Source organism: Passer montanus, unplaced genomic scaffold (genome assembly GCF_014805655.1).
Source record: "Passer montanus isolate IOZ18808 unplaced genomic scaffold, ASM1480565v1 scaffold19, whole genome shotgun sequence".
NCBI lineage: Eukaryota > Metazoa > Chordata > Aves > Passeriformes > Passeridae > Passer > Passer montanus.
In genome coordinates, this window is record NW_024366480.1 from 13660295 (window position 1) to 13683906 (window position 23612).

The following is a 23612-nucleotide window of genomic DNA, read 5'->3' on the forward strand; positions in this document are numbered from 1 at the left end:
CAGGCTGTTCCTACCTTTTGAGATGGTTTTGCTGCTTTTGAAATCTGGTGAATTGACTTCATATCAATAGCATAAATCTTAATATAAGTAATCAGAAAAATATCTGCTGTTATATAATTAATAAATCTGCTTCATTTATGATAAACAGTAACCTAAAATAGTAATCTAAAATAGTATATAAGTACTTGGCTGCTGCTGCCATTGGTTGTACCACAGTACTGATTCATGTTGTTATTAATTGATACCATGCTCTTTTTTGATAATATATATTATTGATGGCAGATATTAATTTGTAATAACTTTATATATATTCATTCATATTCATTTTATTAACCTTAGATATGTTTTCCACTGGCAATTTTTGTAGTGTTTGTTGTTATCTGTAATAAAGGAAAGAAATTCAGTGGGCAAAGCTTTCATGTCCTCATGAATTACATACTCCCACAAACCCACAGTCATTATCTCTCCACACCTTTTTTAACAGTCACTCTACCAACATTGCTTCCATAATGAAACCAGGCTAAGAAGGATGCTCAATCCTTAATGATTTTCAGGAGAAAGTGTCAAATGTTCTTGCTTGGTGCTGAGAACCATTTTGCTCTGGTGTCAGGAACTAATTTTGCATGCCAAATGTAAATGTTACTTGCATTGTGTGACATTTCATCATAAAGAAAAAAGCATCTGCGTGTTATGGCATCACTGTGGTTCCAGTTATTTAATTTGTTTTCTTTTCAAGTTTATGTGAAAGTTACAGGTCTACATGGTCAGAAAGTCTAAAGGAAATGGGCCCTTTTAGAAGAGTACATGTTTTAGCTGGTGTCGAAACTGAAATGGTCTTACAGCTCATTTCAGAGAAGCTGTGTCACTGGCAGGGAGTGCTGCTTTCTGCCCAGAGAAGTCCTTCCCTCCCAACATGCCCTTTTCCAGTGTCTGCTCTCGAGCAGAGATGCAAACTAGCCCCTCTCCTGGGGAAGCTCTACAGCTGCTCTTTGCCCTCTCTCAAGTCACAGCCAGCAGTGGGGACTGATGTCTACAGTGACAGGAAGCTGTGCACTTAAAGAATGTGCTTTAATCTGTAGGTCTTTGTTTAGGGTTTGGACAAAAAGCTGCTTTTCTTTAAGTCTAATTGGGATAATTGGGAATTTGTTTTTGCTTTTTTAATGGCTGGGGGCTTTTTCACAAAAACAACTCCTTACTGAAAACTACAAACTTGGTAATTTAATTGCCTGTGCTACCATGGTCTGCTAGTAAACGCTTGGCCTTCATGTGTTGATTTGTTTGCTGAAGTGATCAGTCATTTTGGGGGGAACATTCCCTTCAGTATTAAGATCTAAAAGATCCTGCTCTAAAATTACTAGGTATTTCCTTTTCTGAGAACAGGAGCTATGAGAATAGGGGGGCTTCTCTGTTTTAATTTGACAGCCAAAATAGTGTGACTTGGCTTTCCTGTTTAATCTTTTACTCCTGCTTGGATAGAGTTTAAAAAGAAGCTGAAAAGGGCTTATTATCAACTACTCACAGCCATGAAATTAGGCAAACACACATTTGGCAGTGCAACACAAGCTGATGAGGGAGGGGGCTGTGAAGGTTTAGAATATCTGGTGTTTCAACTCCCTGCTTGCTTCAGAAAAATGGGGAAAAGATTGACAGCCAACCCTCAAGTGACTAGCATTACTTAATCTTTTTTCATCATACTTTTTTATCATGCTATGGGTTTTTTTATTTTATATGTTATGCTTGAAGGAGGCTGCCAGCATTTGCTATTCTGCAGGGAATACAGATAGATTACTGGTGTGCTACCAGAGGAGGAAGCTTGTGGTAAGTCATCTTTCCTTCAAAGCTGGAGTTTTGGTACCCTTCATTTTCCTAATCCTGGACTTGTTTCATCAGTTTTGATGGGAGTAACTCTGTCAGGAACACACCATCAGCCTGTGAGACTGACAGGCTGGAGGAACAACAGTAATGATGAAACCTGGAGTGTGAGGAGAATTTGATCCAGTTCAGTGTAATTTGATATTCATTCTTGTTCCCCTGCAGAAAAACTCCAAAACGGTCTGTTTGGGAGAAAAAGAAAGGTGTGAGCTTAAATACATCTGTACCTGATGAAAACAGTTACTTTGCATCTCTTAGAGAGTGGGAAGGGGACTGTGTGAGATGAAGCCTGCTGTTTGCTGGCATTTTCTTGTGTGTCCCAGGAGTGCAATGTCAAACATTAGATTTGTGCCATAGTGGTGATGTTTTGCCATATAACTCTTTGCATTGGGTTAGCAACGAGCTTGTGCTGATCTCTGCTTCTTCCAAGGATTTATCTGCTCTGCTGTTCTCATGCAATAAAATAGCTAGGGAGAAGAGGGAAGGGTTTATTCAGCCCAATTGATCCATTTGATTAAAATGCCAGGTTTTGGGAAAAATAAATTAGTAAAACCATCTCCAATCCTTCAGTTTACCCAAATAACATTCTTTGATGCATTATTTAATAATATGCTGTTGACTAAAACACAGCCTCACTTGTAATTATTATCTCCTTCAGAACAGAAAATGTTAAAGTATGGATATCTGGCTTATGCAGGATCCTATTCCTGGCTGGGCAACTCAGACCAGCAGTTAAAACAGGCTTCAATGTTCAATTTTACAGCCATAAGATTTTAAATAGTATGTGATGGGGAAATGCTAACAGATGATGATCAATTCTCACTGCTTGCTCCTAAACACTTACAAGTTTTTCTGGATTGACTGAAAATCTATCATTACCATTTGGGGAGGTAAAAAAGTGGGCTTAATAGCATTTCAGTGATTTTCCCAGTTAGGCAGAGTGTTTATGAATGATGATATAACCATGGAACTAACATAGAAATGGAAATTTCTTTGTTGGTATATTCTGTGTAACAGTGAGTTTGCATAGCTGCAGCTGTTGTTAGTTTATGCAAGGGGATTATGCACATAGGGATTCTCAGGGGAGTGCTATGAACTAACCAAAAGTATGATCATTAGGAGTGTTAATGCAAGTACGTGAAATCCGTGCTTGGATAGATACATTGAGAAGCACAGTACCCTTATCCTGGGATAACTTCATGGATGAGAAAAGGGGATATCTTCTTCAGAGTCAACATGAACCTCAAAATTTAATAAATTCTGGTTTAATCTAGAAATTCTGGTTGCCATCACTTTGAGGGATACTCGGGAACTGTCAGGAGCAGAGGAGCCTTGGCGTCCTTCATAAACAGCATGCCTATTGCCAGAGAGAGCTGCATGTGCTTGACTCCCTGTCTCAGTTCATTGGTGTCAGATCAAGTTGATATAGCTGGTGTTTTTCCTTCATAAAATATACACCTTGGTATACCTAGAAATACTGTTGCCAAGTTATGGGATGCTGATACCTGGATTAGAAAAATTTATTACTTGTAACAGCTGGGATGAGGAGTTTGGTTCAGCTGTAAGTTACTGATATATCTGATCTCATTTTCTGATGGTTTCTTCTAGCTACTTGTGAGGAAGAAATAAAAAACTTATTCTAATTACATGTAAATGAATATTATTCTGGATGCAGCATGGTGGAGTTATTTGGAGATGTATAATTAATTGATCTAACTTTGCTTGCAGTTGCACACACGGGCCTTGAGAGAAAGCTGGATAATGTACAGTAAATGCTTGAATTGGGTGTTCTACTTCTGTGTCTTCTGCGTTGAAAGGACAAACCGGGCTTAGTCTAACTCTTGCAGGTCTGTGACATGGGCAGTGATGGCTTTGCTTCTGTATCTCTCCCAGACACTCCCCCCTTCCACTGCTGCATAATGCTGCATTGCAGGAAAACAGGAGTGGTGCGGAAAAGCTGAGGGCTGGTCACAAGTGAAGATTAATGTGTTTCCGCTGACTTACAAAACGCCATCGCCGCTTCATTTTCAGAGTAGGATGAAGCTTACTCACAAGGGAGGAGAAGTAACAAGGAAGTTCTTTCTGTAAGACAGTCATGCTATAATTGTAAAATCTACTTTATGGGTTCCAGTTTATGGCCCCATTAATCATTCAGAAGTGATCTATTTCATGTTCCAAGTATGCATATCAAAGTAAAAGTGGGTGATCATCTAGAGGATGATATTTACAGATTGAGATCTATACAAGAAATTATTGGCCAGACAAAATAACTGTGAATATCAATTTTTGCTGCTATACTATGTTATTTTCTATTTAAAACCCATTAGGTGAAATATCTCTTACATGCAGTTATTGACAAATATTGGGTTTTTCCTTCTTCAAATCCTGAATAATGATATCAACAAATGTTGAGGTATTTCAACAAATAGCAGTATTGGATATGGCTGAAGTAGATTTATTACTATGAATTCTAACCTGTATTTCTGTGCCAGAAATTTGAGTCTGCGGGGGAGCCCCACTACCAGGATTGTCTTGTAGAAGATTTAAAGTGGCTTTTACACCCAGAGAGGTTTCCAGAGTAAAGCCTGTTAATAATTTTTAACGAATATTTGGCCAAAAATAAGCTGGAATAGAACTTATTCAAACTAAAATATTTGAGTGAAAATGAAAAAGCAGATGGAAGTCACTAATTTTTATTTTGAAAGGCTACTCTGTTGACTGCTATGGATCAGATTCTTTGCCCCACATGTTCACTGACACATGTTCACTGCTGAGCTACCCTGAGTGCTGCAGTGCAGCACAAAGCTTTCATGGGATGCCATAAATCATGGAATGCTGAACCAGGAACTCTGTCAATATAGAATGGCAAAGACCTGAAGAGCCTGCAGAGGAATTATGATGTAATTTTCAGATGAATCATTTTTTATAGAAAAAAATTTCCCTTGTGTGGGAGAGAAATGCTGCTTCAAAAACTCATCTTATTTAAACCATTGCACTTTTTTTTTTTGTCAGGAAGCTTTTCTGCTGAAAATTTCAGGCAGCCATATCCATGTTTTAGGGTGCTTTACTTAAATATATGCTGCCAAAGATATACTCATTCCCACAGAAGACTGCTTTACTTCCTACAGGTCCTGATCTGCTTAGTTTGAACCTAGTCTGGATATTGACACAGTCATTGCAACACTGCATAAGCATAGCCAAAAGTACAATGCAGACAGAACAGCAATTCCAACTTTTCATTTGCTTTCTATTTCCTGAATTTCTACCACTTCATAAAAATTTTGCAGTTTGTCAGGAAAAATAACTCTCTAGAAACCCTCACTGTATTTGATTATTATTTTTCTTATCCCAGATGCTGAATGCAAAGCAAAAATGGGAAATAAAGGAAGCAATAGAGTGGGTCACTGAACCAGCTGAGTTTAAACCCTCATGTATTAAGGAGCCAACTTTTCCAGATGAGCATATACATATCCAGATGGGACATGCAACTATTTCAAAGCTTGGAGGTTTAATATTTTATTTCAATAATACTACAGTGACGCCAGTACTGATGTAATGCTGGTACTGTTCCTTCATATATTCAGAGTTCAGTTCGAACTAGTGATTCAGAATACTATTAAATGTATTTGCTACAGGATTTTAATACATATTCTGCACCTGTATTCCTTTAAGTTTAAATAAATAGCTCCTTTCTAGAAAAATATGTGAAAGGACTGCAATGCTTGCATAAGGAAGGCAGCCAACATTTAGTATGAATGGGAATGGACTTTTTTTTTTCTAAATGTGTGGTTTCCAGTGAAATTGGAAGTTTGGTTCAGAATTTGTATTCCCAACATGCTATACTTAGCAGCACTGTTAAAGCCCAGATCTACTGTGTGTGTATTTCTTTACTGCTGCACACACCCTGTTATATAATTCTTTACATTGCTTGTGGACAGGAGAAAGCAGAAAAAAAATCAGTAAAAAGTTTTAGAACATGTGTAACATTTTCTATAAAACATATAGAAAACACTGTGCTGTTATTCCATCCTTTGTGCTACTGAGTAACTCCACTGGGAATTCGGCAAACCAGAAGCAAGTCTTGAATGTTTATTTCCTTGCAGGCCTTAACAGTGCTAGGAATTGGTGCAGCAACCAGAGAACATGTGAGTATATGTAGAAGTGCTTTGGGCTTTTTCCTAATTACTGTTTGCTTAATGAATCTACTGCATAACCATTGGAGCATGTGCCAAAACTCCTTTGTGTGAAGTTAAACACTAAAGCTGAAAATTACTTCGTCTCTATTTCAGCTATTCCCTACCAAGGCTGCCTTTCTTCACCTTATCTCCCTGGTTCGTTCTTCCCACATGAAATTTCTGTGAACAACCTGGAAATATCTAGGGGTTTTTTTCACTATTATTATGAAAGTAATTGCTAAAATTTCATCTTCCTACATCAGTGAGAAATATGAAAGAATGCATCCTGTGGTTGTGATTGCCCATATGAAGGGTAGAGAAGCAAGGTGCAAAGATGAAGTCCATGCTGTTCTGTGGAGCACGCTGCAGGTCCAAGAGACAGCCTGGATAACACCTGTGCAGAACAGTGCAGATTGGACAATGTGGTCTGTAGAGCACTGAGGGGCTGATGAAGCTGATATCCCCTGCAGCCCAAGGATGATCACCCAGCTCCCATTTTCACTTTGCTCTCTGGGTTTGATGCTCCAGCCAGTGTTTTGCTCAGCAGTGCATGTGTAGACATGACTCTGCAGTGGATATATGCAGGAGTGTGGTTTAGGCTCCTCTAATTGCACCAACTCTATTTGTGCTGCCCTAACTCAGCTGTAAATATCAACATTGCAGGAAATCATGCTGTTAGCAAGCTGCAAGTCATCCTCTCAGTGGTACCAGAGGCACTGCCAGGGGTGCAGGAGGGCTGGGGAGCCAGGATCATGGCTGGCAGGGCAGGTCTGAGGGAACAGCCAGAACTGGGAAGGTTACCAGACAAGGTCATGGTGCTAAGACAGCTCTGAGGGCAAGCTCTGTCCCAGTGACAGAGACCAGGGTCAGACAGAGCCCTGCCAGGACTGCCAGCCTGCCCATGGTGATGAAGTCAGGCCCAGGTCAAGCAGGGCTCAGCCTGTGTTTAGGTCCAGACCAGTGAGGTCCATGGCTCTGCTCAGCTGCGATCACCCCCGGGGTAGCTCAGGCAGGGGCTGGAGCTGTGTCCTGAGCTGAGATGGGTCCCAGGGCAGGGATGATGGGAAAGGGCTTTTAGTGAGGCTGGCAGGGCCAGCAGGGCTGCTCCTGCTTGGAGCTCCCTCCAAGACAGATGTGTCCCCTCACCCAACAGAGAAGTAAGTGTGCTCTGATGGGATTCCTCTGAAGGGGAATTTAGTTGCTGTGGGGTGTAGGGGGTATTGCAGGGGACACAGAACCAGGGCAAGGACACGGAAATGGGAAAGAGATAAGGATTGCTGGAGCCAGGTGGAGGACTCAGGCAGACCCTGGCAGGCTTATGGGTGAGGGTCAAAGTGGGGACTCTCAGATGGCCCCTGCAGATCAAGTCCCCCTTGTGAGGGGCTCAGTCAGACTCAGTGTTTGGGCAAGGCCTGTGCTGTGGGAGGGTGTGCTGGTTTTGGCTGGGCTAGAGCTCATTTTTTCACAGCGGCTAGGGAAGGGATGTGTTTTGGATTTGTGCTGAACACAGGGTTGATAAAATAGAAATGTTTTTGTTATTGCTGAGCAGGGCTTGTGCAAAGCCAAGGCCTTTTCTGCTTTTCACACTGCCATGCTGGCAAGGAAGTTGGGCGTGCCTGGGAGTTTGGGAGGAGACACAGCTGGGACAGGTGACCCAAACTGACCAAAGGGATATTCCAGACCATGTCGTGTCATGCTCAGTGTATAAAGCAGGGGGAAGAAGGAGGAAGGGGAATATCTGGAGTGGTGACGATTGTCTTTCCAAATAATCGTTATGTGTAATGGGGCCCTGCTGTCCTGGAGATGGCTGAACACCTGCCTGCCCATGGGAAGCAGTGAATTCATTCATTCTTTGTTTTGCTTTGTTTGTGTACACAGCTCTTGCTTTCCCCATTAAACTGTCTGTATCTCAAACCATGAATTTTCCAGCTTTTCCCCTTCCAATCCCAATCCCACCCCCGACCGGCTGCTTGGTGCTGGGTTGCTGGCTGGGGTTACACCACAACAGAGGGTCAGAGCCCAAAGTCAGGCCAGGTTTGTAGGGCAAATTCTGTTTGTGCAGAGCTCTTGTGCAGCTGCAGGTCTGGCTCTGCACTGCTGGCTTGGGGCAGCCTGAGATGCCTGGCAGGCAGGGTGCCATGGGACCAGCTGCTCCCAAGGACTGGGAGCTGTCGGGGAACCCCATGGGAGCAACAGGGCAGAGTCCTCCCAGCCAAGCTTGTCCCACCTCCAGGAGTGGCAGGGGGCAATGAGGTGGCCCCAGCCTCATCTCCCTGAGGGTGGGGATGAGCAGAGGCCGGGAGTGAGGAGAACCATGGTCAGACAGGGCCCAGGGTGTGTGTCCAGCCAGGATGGGGTGTTGTTCCATGGCCGGACACATCCACAGCTGTAGCACAGCTGGAGGCAGGGACACCTGCCATGCAACCCAGGTAGAAACTAAGGGCCATGGGCAGAAGGTGTGAGCCCCAGGTGAGATTGGTCACGGTGAGGTCTGTCAGTGCACTTGGTGCCCTGTCTGGGCTTAAGAGGAACTTGTCTGGTACATTTGCAGCTATTTTAAAAGGGTGAAACTTGTCCTTTCCCCCAAGGAAACTCATTGCTAGCATTAGTAGTAAATCACTGCCATCAGCTATATTTAAATACTTTTTGCATGAAATATTTTTAATGAGTCCAAAGACCAGAACTAACTCCCAGATATACAATAAATAGCAAGGTGTGAGCAGACAGGCTGATACCTTTCAGAATACCAGTCTCCAGATTAAAGTAAATTAGTTTTTCTGCACCCAACTTTTTGCCAAGTATTGACACCAAATCTACCAAGCCAAACAATGTGAATTAACAAAATCTTGGTTTTCTGCAGCAACTGGAAACAACAGTGATGACATTAGCATAATTTCTCTGCTGCCAGTTTCTCATGCCAAGCCCTGCTATTAAAATATTTAATTTTACTTCTCACTCTCACTGTTGTCTACCAGTAGATAGGACACTTTATTTGCAGAGGGGGGTATTTTATAATGAATATCTAGTAGGATGGGTTTGAATGACACATTAGTATTAGGCTTGCTTTGCAAATTAAAGGCCAGTCCTGAATTTTGGCTTTACTGCATGTTTTATATAGCCTTTCTCTTCTTTTCACCATAGCATTCACCATAGCATAGAGAACCACAAAAGTATTTAACATATTTATCCACAGAATTCCCATGTGAATAAGGGGGATACAATTATCTGTACTAGAAACACAGGAAATTAATATGAGGCATGAAATGACAGAACAACTTAGTCCAACTTCAGACAGGAAATCTGTAGCACAGCTAGAAATTGAATCCTGACCCTTATCCAAGCGTATCTCAGCTACAAGGCCATGTCTCATCTGGCTGGACTGGTCTCCAGGAGGAAGAATGATTTCCTATAGCAGAATCATTGCTATTTTCACTTAAGCTGCCTCACAATGGGAATAGCTGCTCATTCACATAGGCAAGCACATCCCAAAGCTGTGCAGTCCCAGGCATGCTGAATCCTGTCCCCAGAGTGCCCCTAGTTCCTGCCTCTGGACACAGTTAGATGACCAGAGGAGTGTGAGTTGGCTCCCAAAGGAGCCTACATGCCAAAAAGATTTTGAGGGAGTGTGTGAAGCAATTATCTGGGAGAGCTGCCCAATCAGTTTGTGTGAGCATTACATAATATTTGAGACAATATATTTGTCTCACTACAGACTCGGTGTGCCTTTGTGCGCATTAAGCCCATGTCTGTGGTCTGGAATGGAGCAGCCATTTTCACTTGGCATTTTCACTTCAGTTTCACTTGCAGAATTTAACATCCAGTTAAGTGGCAGTAATTTCCAAACTCAGTTCAGTACAACTATGCCCTTTGGCACACACTGATTTTTATTGTGTATCTCAGTTCATTGTGTCAGGTGTAGTGTTCTTGACATTACAAGTATAAGCTGATTTTTAATACTGACAACATCCTTGAAGTTCATTCAAATTCTCATGTGATCTCTCATTTAAATGTAAATGATTTGGATTTATAGAGACACACACAGGAGGGACACTGTACAAATGCTTTTGTATGAGTTGCCAGCAGCTCTTATAATATGTTAATTTGGGAGTCTCCAGGTCTCAACTTTCCATTTTCTCCCTTCCACTGCCACAACAGAGTGATACTTAAACATTTTCTACAAGCCAGGGCCTTGAGTTGTCTCCAAATTGACAGCTGCAGGCTGGAAAGTGTGAATGAAAGCTTGTCTCTGCTGCTGATGGCCAAAAAGTTCCAGAGAAAGGCTCTGCAAAATGCAGCAGCAATGAGAAAATCTTTCTCTTCCCATCCTTCAACGCAGTCTGATTAGTTTCTTCAGCTGTCATGATTGTGATTTCTGAGCATAAGCTTGCATGCACTGCTGTAATTTTTGTTGTTTCATATTATACACCGAAAAGCTTTGCATGTCCCAGTGTGGCCGTCATCTCTAGTCTGGATTTGGGGGCCTCTGTCAATTAGCCCAGCACTTGATCATATCCAAGTATCTGAAAGACTTGCAAACAGGTTAGTTGTATAAAAAAATTCTGAGAACAACTGGCTATGGTGATCACTCTTTTTTTTTTTTTTTCCTTAAAAAACATCTTGCTACATGGTGGCCACAGCATGTATTGGTGTGGCCGTCATCTCTAGTCTGGATTTGGGGGCCTCTGTCAATTAGTCCAGCACTTGATCATGTTTGATCATATCCGAGTATCTGAAAGGCTTGCAAACAGGTTAGTTGTATAAAAAAGAGAATAACTGGCTATGGCGATCACTCTTTTTTTTCCCTTAAAAAACATGTTGCTACATGGGGGCCACAGCATGTATTGGTGCTGTTGCCCCACAAGCTCACCTTCCTGTGGGCTGCAAAGGGAAGTTAGAAGGGTGGGTTAAACTTCAAGCAGGTGGATGTGAACTGTTTGTGGTTTTAAAAAAGGCATTGAAACCTGGGCTGCATTCCACATTCAGACACTTCACAGGTGCCAGTCACTATGGTGACAAACTCACCACGTCAGGCTCATTAGAAGACTTGATTCTGATGGCTGATCGGATGGATGTTTGTCTCAAAAATTCAGCAGTTCTTTCTTTTCTGACCCCTCATCTACCATAATCAGATAACTAATATTCTTTGTGATACTGCAATAAGGCAAATTTTGCAACATACCATAACATGTCAGAAATAGAATGGGTTACAAAACTCGTTTAAGAAGGTGGAGTAGAGTAAATATTTGACCAAAGTGGTAAGAAATTTCATTGCTATCTCTGAGCTGTTGAATGACCCTTGGAAAGTGGAGAAATGATACAAGGATACATCTCTTGAAAGTATCAAGCAATGTCCCACGTTTTGTCTAAAATACTGCTTTGAATATGGCCTGAGGTCACAGTAATCATCTTTGCAGCACGAGCAGTGTTCACATTCTGCAAATCAAAATTCCTTGAGTACCTCCTGTTTAGCTCTGTATGTTAAAATTCTTTGAATATTCATATTCTTTCATGAAAGCTCCTAGAATTCTCATACCTACAAATTTTTAAATGTATTTTTATTTTTACTCACATCAAAGTGTGCTGTTGAAATGCTTTTTACATCTTTCTGATCATTTGAGCACCATAAACCTTCTTGGTCTTCAAGGTACAAGCTTCACTCCAACTGCTATTGGTAGTCAATTGTGCTGATAAAGGGAAAACAGTGAAGTTGTAATTAATTCCTATACTAAAAACTAGGAACTCTTCCAGAGCTATAGAGACTGGTCTGCTTATATATGCTATGTATGTCCATAGACCTAACTCTTCTGCAGTTTATGAAGAGAAGTAAATGATTCCCATTGTGAATTCTTCTCTTGACTAGGTATTCCTGTCCTGGATAACCACTGAGACTGCTAATTCCCACTAGTAAAGCCCTGAGGCCAGCTTTATTTCACATCCTGTCTGACTACACTTGTTAAAATGTCCTGCAGAATCCACCTTATCTGCAGTGTTACATAAAGTGGATTCCAGCAGAAGGAACTTGACTTGCTAAGTGTAGGCAGAACTGTTAAGTGAATGTGCAGCTTAATCTGTTTCCTTGTACTTTAAAGGGCTGTAGGAACACTCAAGAACCTTTAATTTATAAAAGTATGCACATGGTAAGAAGTGGCTGACAGCTACAGCTGGGACATACCATTAATGAAAATATAACACCTGGACCATCTGAAGTGAGTGACTTTAGAATATCAGACTAGTAGAGTTGAGATGAAATTTATTAGAAGCATGTGACAAAGCTCTCAGGTGTGGTAATTGCTGCTACTACCTGTGAGTTCAGTGATTTGAGAAAAGACCCAAGTGCGTTCAGCTGCAGGCTGGCTACTGAGCATCCATTTAATGCAGCCTCAGAAAGGATGAGGTTTGACCATTCCAAGCTTCTCACAGGATCTAAGCTGAAAGAGCTGTGTGATCATCACTCTTCACAAATAATGCACTGCAGTGAATATTAAGAACCCTTCTAATAAGCAGTGGTTTCTTTACATTTGGTGTGCTTACAACAGGCAGAGATTTTTTTGTGCAATCTTCTTGTGTTGGGCTAAATGTCAGGAAAGGAGAATAACTTTTTGTGCTACAAAAAATTACTCTCAATATTAGTGATCAGTAGAAGGAAAATCAGCATAATGACATATGCAAATAATTTTTATACCAAGTACAATTTTCAAAGTTATGATGAGTTTGGTCTAAGAATGATTCAATGGTCCTCTTATGCAGGACCCTGAATGAAAGCACACTGATTATTAAATTCTTATAATTATCTGAAATTGTACACTTTTCCAATGTTCACCAGTTTATTGACTTTAAAATTAATACAAAAAATTACTATGCATTTTTCTACATGTTCAAATATGTATTGCCTATCCTATGAATATTAACCACATATCTACTCACAATTAAATTGCTGAAGAGGAATTTAATGTGTTATTGCAGAAGGTACAAGGATAAGGAGACTTGAAAGCTGAATTCTGCTGGAATTTAATTAATGAACTCCATTCCTAAAAATACTATGATCTCTAGGTTTTACTGCTCCAGGCTGCAAAATTAGTCCATATGTTTGTGGGATCTGGTTTTAAACGATGACAGACAGCTGATTACTAATATTATCTGGTAACCTCTCTTTAACTGCAATTCTCTTTGATTTATATCAAATTAGTAATTTAGGGTTGAGGAATAAAAAAAAACCAGCAACATTATGCAGAGATTGCAGTTCCATGAAGGTTCCATTAAACTCTTTTGCCTTCCTGATGGTCCATGTGTGAAGACTATGGGAAGTTTGTTTTTCCTTGCCAGATGTTACCCTCCAAGACATTTTGCTTTCCAACCCTTTTTTACTACTAACTATAAAAAAACACACCAGAATTAAATATGCATCATGCCTTCAAGGAGATTTTTTAAAAAAAGCTTTATTAAACATACACTCTTTAGAATATATTTAACAATTTTCCCAATTCCCTGAAGGAATCCTCTATCACACATACAAATTCTTATTTTCAGTACCAAATCAAGCATGCAAGCCTGTGCTACTCACACACAGTAACTGTATGGTAACAGAAATGGCCACTGGCAACTGAAACAATGTGTAGAAAAGCAGCTCTCTAAAAAGTTAAAACTGGGTTAAATATCTGCATGGCATATCAGGAATAATCATCTGTCCTGTACAACTACAGGGTGGTAGCACTGAAGGCAAATCTGGTCTGTGACTATTTAACAATAAAGCAAATACCTTTTGAAGAATACAAAAGCTCCACCACTTTAGAGAAACTAAGTAGCTTAGGTACATTTCCACATTAATATTTAATGCTGGTTTATAGCATTAGACAGCCATCTCCATTTTAATAGGTGGATGAGGATTATAATCTTCAATCTGAAAGTCTTCTGCCTTGAAGTCGCTGATGTCTTTAATCTCACGAAGAATTCTGAGTTTGGGGAAAGGTCTTGGCTCCCTCTGAAGCTGAAATAAAAGCAAGCTTACAGTATAAAGCTAATACGTGAAAGCAGAGACTGTCTTCTCAATCTCAAATCAGATTATGCACTATGTAGGCTTTCCCTTCCCACCAAGAAGACTTACACTAAGAAAAAAAATTGAAAAAAATCCCAAGACAGTTAGGTAGAATCTACCTTAGCATTTTCACAGGGAGCAGTAGCATAATTTTCAGGTGAATTCCCTGATCATCCAAATGCACTGCAAGTACTTTCAGATGGCAAATCAGTTCTCATGGTTACACATTACATTCCTTTCAGGGAAAATTAAATTGGAAAATCTGACCCAAACATGCATCAAATATTCTACAGCTTCTCACTTCTCATCGTTAGGGTCTGAATCAATAACTGCTTCTCTGGATGGTTTTGAACCATACTAATAATGAGGACATTCAGTCCAAGCTTAGTCTAATCAAATCAAACACTGATTTTATCCTACTGCAACAAATTACTTCCTGAAGAAAATGTAGCCTTTCTCAGCCAATTAGTATTACTGATTAACTCTGTGAATTTTAAGTGATCCTTTTCTGATATATTACAAAGACGTTTTATCTTGTGTTATTAGGACTAGGTGGAATTATTTTTGAAGTTAAAAATGCAGATTCTGGCTCTCTCTTGGTTTTAGAGTAGTACACAGATGTACATTTCAAACATGCTTGTATTGTATTTCTGTTTGCAACCTGAACTGAACAGGTGTTAAGACATTACAGTTGTTAGGATAGAAATGAGAAAAAAATCCACAAAAATTAATATCTGCAAAAGGACATTTCAAATATCAAGGTAATTTTGCATTGAATAAGCACTGTGGCAGATAAAAGGATAGAGTACAGAATAAGTACTTACTTGGACTTTTAGAGGTTCCACATGGTTCAAGTATATGTGAGCATCTCCTAAGGTGTGTATGAACTCTCCAGGCTGAAAAGAATGAAGAATACATGTGGTTTTCAAACAGTCAGGTTCCAAGAAAGCAAAACATTACAATGCTTACAGCATTGATTCTCAGCATCTGGCTAGTGTGGAATTGCCACTTCTGTACAGGATTGTTATCCTTGAAAGCTGTGAAGGACACAAGCTTCTCTGACTAATGCATAATTAACGGAAAATATAATGAAATTTCCACTAGCTTACCAAAAAAATTATCTTTCAAATCCTTCTGTGACAGTAGCTTTGGTAAATTAATAGGGCAATACTCATCTGCTCACTGAGACAGAAGAAAGGTGCAGCATTGACATCCAGCTTTTCCACTCCACTTCTAGTAAGTACAACTCACCAAAGCTGGCTTCAGAGCAGTTGCCTCAGCCACTACCAAACAGCAGTGGAGGTGTAAGGCACAGGCAAACACCCACAGCATGCAGGTTCTGTGACTTAGCAGCTCCTGAGCAATGGCATTTCACATGGGGAATTTTCATCAGCTCTTTTACTGGCCTCTGACCAATGTTGATCAGCCCTCAGATGTGTTACACTGAAAACCACGCAAGCCATGAGAGGAAGTGGCTGAGAGGCAGCAGCTGCACGTAACGTTAATCTTCACTTTCTTTAGTACCTTGCACTAGTTTCTGCAATTGCTGTGAAGTCTGATTCTTCCCTATTGCCCTGTTTTAAGGAGTTCCACTTCATGTTGCTGGTGGCCGGAGGATTAGGCACTGAAGGCCTTTCTAGTATAATTTTTTACATGCCCTAAAGAAAAGGGGTTTTTCCTTGTACAAGACTGTCATGCATTTAAGTTTCTCTGCCAAATTACAAAATACAGCTCTGAAGTCAGGGCAGGAGCTACTTCAGCACATACTAGCACTCTACATAATCATCTACAGTAGGAAATCAAAGAAATACACAGCTGAAATTATAGCTGGAAGTCAGATGGGCAGAATATCCAAATTACAACCTTGACAGCAACTGCTGAGCTACTGTTCACTTCCAATAAACCCATACTACAAAATCTAATCAGTTGTACATTACTATCCCATGAGGACAAGCACTCAGTTCAGATTTCTAAGAGTAGTGAACAGGCAGTCTTGACACAGTCAAGGCATGAGAGAATATTCTGCTTAACCTGAATTTTAAAATTCTTACATTGCTGAGTCTAACTGCCCATACAAACCAGAGGCAATTCACATCATTTCACAGGGCTCTTTTTTACACACATTTCAGCAAGATTTCAAACAGTATGCTCATTTCAGTTTTTCTTGGGCATGACATGAAGAGCCTTATCTTTTAGTCCCTCATTTCTCAGACAAGAATAAATAAAATGATTAAATAGCCTACCTTCAGCCCTGTGACATGGGCAATCATGTACGTGAGCAGTGAATAGCTGGCAATATTAAAAGGCACTCCTAGTCCCATGTCTCCAGACCTCTGATAGAGTTGGCATGACAATTCACCATTTAGAACATAGAACTGGCAAAGGGCATGGCACGGAGGCAAAGCCATCAGGGAAATATCTAGGAATTGAGGTACAGAAGGTGGGGTGGGTTGGGGGAAAGAAAACAGTAACAGCATTAGTGTGTTATAAATGATAAATGTAGAAGATGCAAAACCTAAACAAGCATGTAATGAGGTACAGCAGAGAGCCAACTGCACTGTCATTCTGTTGCTTTTTCTCTTGTTTGTAAGTACATGCTGCCCAAGCAATTAAGTCCAGGTCATGACAAGCTGTCTCCCTGGGTTGTATGACCAGAAAGTCATTAACAGATATTCCACAGAACAGACTTATGCCATAATGTTGCACAGCAGTTTATTTCTACTCACCTTGGTGAGACAGTTGAATTCCCTAAAAGAAGACATTAAGAGTAAAATTAAGCATATACCCTAAAGCAAATTCCAACTGCTTCATCTTACTCTCTTTCCATTGCAATGTGCTTGTTGAGATACAAAAGTATTGATCATTTTAAAAAAATCAGAAACCAGAAGATTTTTTTTGAGTGTTTTTCTATGTTTAAAAAATGCAGAGAGTAAAATTACAGCTTGGCAAAGAAAACTTTCACCAGGTATTTTCTGAGAATGTTTACCCTTGAAAATAACAGCAATAGCATATGGCATACTGTTTCAGAGAACAGTGGAAAATGCTGTGTGAGTTTTTTGGAGCACAGGTCTATCACTGGTGAAAGTTAAACATTCTCTTGCAGTAGCTCTTGTTTAGAAATTCCTACAGAGTGAATGGATATCTATGTATAAATAGACCCTATCATTGGTATGATATAGGTTCATCAAATGAATCCATGTTCAAGGAGAAGATTACAACACAAATAATATTTTGTTCTCTAGTTTTAAGGGTTTACAATAGATTACATGGCTAAAAGCCCGACACATTGCTTTAATATAGATTTTATGGTTTGGGTGTTTTTACCTTTTTAAAATTACTGTCTTTGAATAAACTGTATGTCAAAGACACTGGTGAATCCCTCACTTTAACCTGAAAACTTTGAAGGAACAGTTCATTATTTTTGAGGTCTGAACATAAGGATAAAGTAGAAAGAGAATCAAGATTATAACCCCTGGCCATTTTTTACTGCACTCCTGGTAGTTTTATAAAGAATGAACAAGGACACCAAATGGAACCGACTGTTGACACAGAACAGAACATAATTTAGCACACAGCAATATAATGTAAAAGCACACAGCAATATAATGTGCAACCACATTCACTTTATGCCAGCTGTTCAATACCTTTGGGATTCCAAGCACACATAATGATTCTTCTGTCATCTGGATTGGTTTTGATCGTTTCAATCACTTTTTGCAACTGATCAACTCCTTGGTTGGAGTAATCTGAAGAAATAGAACAAGTAAGACCTAAACCGGACAGATTCAAATCATGGTATTTTTTTAACAGCCAGCCCATGTCCCACTGAAAAGTGACACCCAAATTACAGCCTCTGAAGATTTTATTGCAACTTTGAAATGATTAATAAGTTGGCACCATCCAAACATAGCTGTTCTTGGTCTTTCTTAGGATGGTCCAGAGCTTGCAAAATTCTCATGATGATATTTCTGTATGTCCCCCCCAATTCTTCTGTGTCCTTTGAGTACCTTTAGCACCCACTGAAATAGGACCATTCCCATTTATTCCATTTTCAACCAACTGATTTATTTTAAGACCAACTAAAAAGTCTGTATAATCACTAAAACCCAAGAAACAGAAGGTGCAATACAAAAAAACTAGCTGGACAAAGCATGATATTTTATCACTCATGATGACTTGTTACCTAAATAGGACAAGAGCTGTACTGGAATGAACAAGATTTTACCACCTAGTCAGTCACGGTATTTAGACTGATTTTCTTATTGCATTTCCGGATTAAAATGCTTTTCTAAACATTCAATTTGCATGCTACAGTGCTCCTTCTTATATATATTTAAAAAATTATGCCCAGACCAGTGTGCCAGGTGCCAGCATTCTTTACACACTCAAAAGTAGAGAGGTTTTGACAGATGAATAAGTGCATCCATCTAGCACTCTCAAGGTCATGTATGAAAAGTTTTTATAGCATTTAGCTCCAGAAAGGAACTTTAATAATGTGTAGCACAGGATATTACATTTCACCCAATGACACAGGCTGAATTTTAGGCTCAATACCAGTTGTCTAAGAAATTTTCTGAAATTAACTGACCATTAGAATGGATTTCAGAATAAAAAAGTCATTAGTTGTTAATCATAGTTCTGACTTATGCCAGTCAATCTGCATGGCTGGTAACTACTTTTTTCTAATAACTCTTATTGCAGCAACACCAAATTATGGTCACAGGGAGACCCAAGCTGTCAAACAAAGTAGTAATACACAATTAGCATCTCAGGGAACTCTTCTGCCAGCACTACCGTGCCAGAAGCTTTGTCAAATGGTTATGTTAGTTCCTGAAGCTACTTACCTATCCATTAGTAATGCAACTTAAGGAAACATATTTGTAAGGAAAACTGTATGAATTTATCTTGTTCTTTTTTTTCCATGCTATGTTGTGCCTTAGACTTTTTAAGATGAGAAACTAAGTTTTCAGATGTGTCAGTTCACAATTTGCATCATTTGTGTTACCATAAAACTGTATTCTGCTAGTGGTCAACATGCCAATACTAAGTCTAATATCAGTAAATAAAGTGAGCTGCAATTTGAGGCTGTACTGAAAACAAAAAAAAAAACCAAACAAGAAACCTCACCTAGATAACTAACCATGTTGTTAATCCAAGTAAAAAAAAATCACACCAGATAGTGACAATCTGGTTTTTGACACCTTTTTCTTAATGGCAGTCCTCTAAGCATTTTCTATAACCTCTCCTTCAGTGACTTGGAAAAGAGGAATTAATACATTTGAGAGTCAGTTTAATAAACCAGTTCCACTGAAAATACCAACAGGTTCTGCATCACATCACAACTTGTCACAGCTGTTCTGTCCACAGCATCATCAGCTGTGGAAACACCCTACCTTGTTCCAGATGCAGAATGGAAACATTTTTCTCTTCACTGCCTGCAGTGAATGTAGTGTACTGATGCCAGTTCTCTCCAGCACAACAATTTCATGGACTCTGCACTGGTATACAGAGATGGCAGCCTGTGTTCTGTTATCAAATGGAGCTAGCTCAGGTTTCTGGACTGCAGCACACACATCCTTCCAGCCATGAGCAACCACATCTGCTCTAGGTAAAATAGTGTGTGCCTTGTGACTCATCTGTTCCACAAATACCAAACTTTAGTATACAAAGCTACATCTTTCAGGATCATTAAGACTGAGTAAGGAAAAAAAGAAGTTAAATTAACTCTCTCAAACACTTTTATTCTGGCTATCAGCTTGCTGTGAATGTTTAAGAACATTCCATTCTACACAGGCTTCTGGAAGTGATGTGTCCCAGCTGTCTCACTGAGCACTCAAGACTGTATTTGGATGTCATTACCTGTGTGCATATCTTTGTATTCTGCTCCAAAATGCCTCCACTGGAAACCATACACTGGTCCCAAATCACCCTCCTCTCTGGTGCTGAAACCCTGCTTATCCAGGAACTCACGCGACCCATTAGCATCCCAAATCTTCACACCTTTTGCAGAGAGTTCTTTGGCATTTGTGGAACCCTACAAAACACAGTGAGAAGTTTGCATCCTAGTTCCAACACAGAGGGCATCATTTAAAACACTTGTATTAAGTTTGCTAGTCCACAGTATTTCCCCACTAATAAAGGGGAATTTAATTAATGTACTCCATGAGGTTCTTGCACATGGACAAACAAAACTTGTGAGCAACACACTGGGATGGAGTTTGAAGTTGCTGAGTTAAACACTGCTGTTGTTTAACTCAGGATTCTCACACTTTGTGAATGCACAAACAGCCTCAAGGTCAACTGTGGAATGTCATTTCATATTTGCAGGGAACAAGATGTTACTTTACAGATTGATGAAAATAGACTAACAAAAAATCTATGGGCTAGGCACGGTCTTTTCCAAGCTACCTATAATAAGCTTAAAGTCTTAAAAATCCTTTTGTTAAAGTGACAAAAATGAGAAAATAACCCAGAAAAATGTCACTGAATCCTGCATGTCCAAATGAGCACACTCAAAAATCCAACACAGAAAGTATGCTGGTTTAGGGAGTGTCTAGTCTTTTACATTAAAAAAAATCAATAAATAAATAATAAAAAAAAACCCCCAAAAAAACAAAAAAAAAAAAAACCACCAAAAAACCAAACCAAACAAAAACATCAAACAAAACCAAAAGCTTTTAAAAATTCAATTAGTATTTGAGTCCTGGTATCGAGCAAATGCTTATGTAGATTCTCCCACACTTGCACAACATCACAACATAGAAGGGAACACTTACATTGTAATGAACTAACTATAGTTGAATTTTATTACTAGGTGCAGCTATTAGATCTCATTTCTTTGCTACTAAAAAGTCTAGTATTTACATCAGTCTTACATCACCCATGGTTCCACGCTGCTTGTCTCTGTTCAAATCAAGCTACCTCAATATTAAAAAGCAGATCATTAAATTGCCTATTATCTGCCTTATATTATTATTTCTGATTAAACACAAAGAGACTGCATTAGGCTTTATAGCTGTGGAGTATCTTCAAATTAGTCCAAGACCTCACTATTTCAAATTTTCTCCCTTAAGAAGAAATAGAAGAGAAACTGTTCTGATTGCACTGTTAGCAAAAGTCTGCATTAAAATGCAGAATATCTTGGAGACGATGGCCTTCCATGTGTGGTCACATTATTAGGAGGCTGCACTTCTCTAACAGGAACAGAAGCATCTGCAGTTACCCAAATGCCTCAATCCACTGCCCAGCAGCTGGTTGTGTTTGTGCCGCTTTCGGGCCTGCCACCCTCAGGGACACCCCAATACCGAACCTTGATGAACCACAGCAGCTCCTCCAGCACTCCCTTCCAGAACACCCTCTTCGTTGTCAGCAGTGGAAACTGATCTGGAAAAGAGTTCCAGAGGGTGAGCGGGGCCCAGCCATCGCCAGGGTGAGCAGACTTCGGCTTTTCCCACACAAAGGGCAATGCCACCACCCGACTTTGTGAGGCTGGGATATGAAATAAGGAGTTACGAGAGGAGTGTAGCTCGCATGGTCGGATCCCTCGGGTGGGAGGGAGCGGGACAGCCCCGGCGTGTGAGACCGCCACACTCAGCCCGGCTCAGGGAGAGGGCAGGAGCAGGGACAGGGAGCAGGGACAGGGAGGAAGCTCAGGGGCCGGGGGTGCCGGCGCTGCCCACCTCTGAGGCTGTACCGCGCCTGCATGCCGAACACGGAGATGGTGCCGGTGCCGGTGCGATCCTGCCGCCGGTGGCCGTGCTGCAGGACGTGCCGCACCTGCTGCAGGTACTGCTGCTCGCCGGGCTCCGGGCAGGCGGCGGGGCCGCTCAGCAGCTGCCCGTCGGCGGGCATGGCGGCGCGGGGCTCCGGCTGCGCTGCGCTCCGGCTGCGCGCCTCTCCCGAGCCCGCCAAAGCCCGCAGTTCCCGCCAAAGCCCCGCTTTCCCGCCAAACCGCGCCGAGGGGCGGGCGGGGCGGAGCGGCACCACCGCCACCTCCTCCCTCGCCCGGCCCCTTCCCTATCCCCCTCCTCTGTCCCCGTCCCCTTCCTGTTCCAGGTCCCGGGCGCCCTCGGCTGTGGTCCCGCACGGAGCTGTTCCCCCTGAGGGAAGGCTGGCCCGAGCCAGTGCCCCGAACAATAGCGGCTCGTTTGGGCTGGATATTAGGAAGAGTTTCTTCACAGAAAGGCTCATCACATATCGGAATGGGCTGCCCAGGACGGTGGAGCCACCGTCCCTGGAGGTGTTTGAGGAAAGACGTGGTGGCGTGTTGTGCCATGGTGGTGTTCCGTCCAAGGCTGCACCCAATGCGCTCAGAGGAACTCAGCTCTTTTCGTGCTTAATTGCCCGTGTGATTCTGTGACTTCATTCTGCTCTAGGGGCACCATAAGCACTCTCCAGGTTTGTCCCGTGCTGGAGCGTGCTGTGGACATTTGTCATCTTTCTGCCTCTCTCTGCAGCCTCAGGCGTGCCTTTTCGGAGCTGAGCAAGCCTTCATCTGGGCGTGGCAGGCTGCACGCATCTCTCACTAGATCCTCCCAGGCGGGATATCCCAAAGGGCCAAAGCCCTATGCCAGCCTCCCTTGGCTGCCCTGCTGCAGTGGCCCTGCACAGCTCACCTTCCATGTCCAGTGCCTTCCTTCCAGTGCCACCCTGACCTGAGCTGCCAAAGCCAGGTCCCTTTCATGCCATGCCGTGTCGTCAGCTTCCTGTTTCATATTTTATTGGCACATTTGCTGCTCACTAAGGGTTTATTGGGTCTCTTCATGTTGATCTCGGCTTCTCCCATGTCCCTGTGTCATTTTGCATCCCGACCAGTGTCTGACTGCAATTGTTCCCAACATGGTGTCCTCTGAACATTTTCTAGGATAATCTCTGCTAGTCAGAAAAAACTGAATATTTCTTCTCTGAATATTTCTTTGTTAGTATCTCTTGGAAGTCAAGAATTTTGTAAGAGTCACTTATCTCTAAGATAAAGCCCAGCTTTCTGACAAGTGAGGTGTTTACAGGAGTTATGACTGATAATCTCTCATGATTAGGGGCCTGAAATACAGGTATATGTGATGGAAATTAAGGAGCACAGAGGACTGTGGATTAGAAAATGCTACCTTTCTTTGTAGCAGGCAGAAAATCATCTTTTCCCCTAATTAAAAGAGTGAATAGCTTTTTACTCATATAAATTTGTATACTTAATGTGTGTGTATAGAAATAAAGGAAAACATGAAGTGTGAGTAGAATGAATATTTTGGGTACTTTTCAGTGCTCACATCTGATATAGATGTTTTTGTACACTTTGAAATTAGCATGCTTCATTCAGCAGAGCTACAGATGGAAATGGTGCATATACCTGTGTGCAAAAAATGCTTAGAAAAGCTTTGCATGGCAAATGATACCAAATCACTTAGAGCTCTGCTTCTAACTGAGAGATATGTCAGTTTCCTTAACCTTTATTATAATTTACAAATACAATTGAAAGCTGATATGTATAATTAAGGGAGAAACAAGCTTCTTTGCTGATAAAGGCTTTTAATTAATTA

General features: G+C 41.0%; 1 protein-coding gene across 1 annotated transcript; it reads right to left on the bottom strand.

The window, feature by feature from the left end:
* Positions 1–13529: 13529 nt before the first annotated feature.
* TYMS (thymidylate synthetase) lies at positions 13530–22038 on the bottom strand. Its single transcript, XM_039706173.1, has 7 exons — positions 21759–22038; positions 21389–21462; positions 19939–20113; positions 17724–17825; positions 16323–16498; positions 14904–14975; positions 13530–14031 (listed from the first exon to the last, which is right to left on the bottom strand). Exons 1-7 carry the CDS (start codon positions 21928–21930, stop codon positions 13894–13896), a joined length of 909 nt encoding a protein of 302 aa, XP_039562107.1. The 5' UTR covers positions 21931–22038; the 3' UTR covers positions 13530–13893.
* Positions 22039–23612: the final 1574 nt, after the last annotated feature.